The sequence below is a fragment of the Sardina pilchardus genome, chromosome 10, assembly GCF_963854185.1.
Source record: "Sardina pilchardus chromosome 10, fSarPil1.1, whole genome shotgun sequence".
NCBI classification, from domain to species: domain Eukaryota; kingdom Metazoa; phylum Chordata; class Actinopteri; order Clupeiformes; family Clupeidae; genus Sardina; species Sardina pilchardus.
Genome location: NC_085003.1, coordinates 33,656,993 through 33,659,492, shown reverse-complemented (window position 1 = coordinate 33,659,492; position 2,500 = coordinate 33,656,993). Strand labels below are relative to the sequence as shown.

At 47.8% G+C, this 2,500-nt stretch overlaps 1 protein-coding gene across 1 annotated transcript in view; it reads right to left on the bottom strand.

Moving 5' to 3' along the window:
• The window catches only part of LOC134094473 (long-chain fatty acid transport protein 2-like), an 11,575-nt gene that overhangs the window by 4,186 nt on the left and 4,889 nt on the right, over positions 1-2,500 (bottom strand). Inside the window, exons 5-6 of the mRNA XM_062547999.1 lie at positions 1,128-1,322; positions 177-267 (exon numbers count right to left, since the gene is read on the bottom strand). Coding sequence (XP_062403983.1) covers positions 177-267; positions 1,128-1,322 — 286 coding nt within the window. The remainder of the gene's footprint in view (positions 1-176; positions 268-1,127; positions 1,323-2,500) is intronic.

Sequence of the window (2,500 nt, the reverse complement as noted above, 5' to 3'; positions counted from 1 at the left end):
CTGGAGTGTGTTCAGGTGTGTGTGTACGGCAGGTGAGGGGCTGGAGTGTGTTCAGGTGTGTGTGTACGGCAGGTGAGGGGCTGGAGTGTGTTCAGGTGTGTGTGTACGGCAGGTGAGGGGCTGGAGTGTGTTCAGGTGTGTGTGTACGGCAGGTGAGGGGCTGGAGTGGGCGGTACCTCTGGGTGCCTCGATGCACAAGCCCTCTGCATTCCTCACCGGCTCCTCCTTCTCCAGATCGTACTGGATCACCGCAAACGGAAACATCCTCTGAGGAGAACAGTTCTCATTAGAACACACTTAACGGAACATCCTCTGCGGAGAACAGTTCTCATTAGAACACACTTAACAGAACATCCTCTGCGGAGAACAGCTCTCATTAGAACACACTTAACAGAACATCCTCTGCGGAGAACAGTTCTCATATGAACACACTTAACGGAACCTCCTCTGAGGAGAACGGTTCTCATAAGAACACACTTAACGGAACATCCTCTAAGGAGAACATAACATGACTACTGGGCAGGACTCTGAGAGCACTCAGACTCTCTGTACTGGATAAATTAGCTTCCGCACATGTATGTGTGTTTCATTGTATGACCACCCTAACAAGTGTTGTGTGTTTGTGTATGAGTGTGTATGAGTGTGTGTGTGTGTGTGTGTGTGTGTGTGTGTGTGTGTGTGTATGTATGAGTGAGTGTGTATGAATGTGTACTGTGTATGAGTGTGTGTGTGTATGAGTGAGTGCGTATGAGTGTGTGTGTGTGTGTGTATGAGTGAGTATGTATGAGTGTGTGTGTGTATGAGTGTGTGTGTATGACTGTGTGTATGAGTTTGTCATAAGCTATTGGATGGCTACATTTCCGTCACAATAGACAATCTTTCTTTCTTTCTATCTATCCGTCTATCACACTGACCAGTGTGACTGCCCATCCTTAGGTTGCCTTGGTGATGTGCGTACGTTGTGTAGTGCGTGATGCGGCTCCAATGTTTAGGTTGGCGTGGTGATGTGCGTACCTTGTGTAGTGCGTGATGCGGCCCCAATGTTTAGGTTGCCGTGGTGATGTGCGTACCTTGTGTAGTGCGTTGATGCGGCCCCAATGTTTAGGTTGCCGTGGTGATGTGCGTACCTTGTGCAGTGCGTTGATGCGGCCCACGGCGCCGATCTGGCCGGTGTAGTTGATGAAGTGCATGTTGCCCTCGGTGGAGGCGTACAGCTCTCGGATCTCCACGTGGCCGAAGCGCTCCAGGAAGTCCCTCCACACGTCCCCCCGCAGCCCGTTACCGAACGCAATCCGCACGTTGTGCACCTGGTCAGCAGGCGACTGCAGCGGGGCACACAACACACACACCACAGGACAATGTTACACACAACACACACCACAGGACAATGTTACACACAACACAACACACCACAGGACAATGTTACACACAACACACACACCACAGGACAATGTTACACACAACACAACACACACCACAGGACAATATTACACACAACACACACCACAGGACAATGTTACACACAACACACACACCACAGGACAATGTTACACACAACACACACCACAGGACAATATTACACACAACACAGGACAATGTTACACACAACACAACACACACCACAGGACAATATTACACACACCACACACCACAGGACAATGTAACACACAACACACACACCACAGGACAATGTTACACACAACACACACACCACAGGACAATGTTACACACAACACACACCACAGGACAATGTTACACACACCACAGGACAATGTTACACACAACACACACCACAGGACAAATGTTACACACACCACTGGACAATATTACACACAACACACACCACAGGACAATGTTGCACACAACACACACACACCACAGGACAATGTTACACACAACACAACACACACCACAGGACAATGTTACACAGAACACAGGACAATATTACACACAACACAACACACACCACAGGACAATATTACACACAACACACAACACAGGACAATGTTACACACAACACAACACACACCACAGGACAATGTTACACACAACACACACACCACAGGACAATGTTACACACAACACAGGACAATGTTATACACAACACACACACCACAACAACACACACCACAGGACAATGTTACACACACAACACAACACACACACCACTGGACAATATTACACACAACACACACCACAGGACAATGTTGCACACAACACACACACACCACAGGACAATGTTACACACAACACAACACACACCACAGGACAATGTTACACAGAACACAGGACAATATTACACACAACACAACACACACCACAGGACAATATTACACACAACACACAACACAGGACAATGTTACACACAACACAACACACACCACAGGACAATGTTACACACAACACACACACCACAGGACAATGTTACACACAACACAGGACAATATTACACACAACACACACCACAGGACAATGTTACACACAACACACACCACAGGAC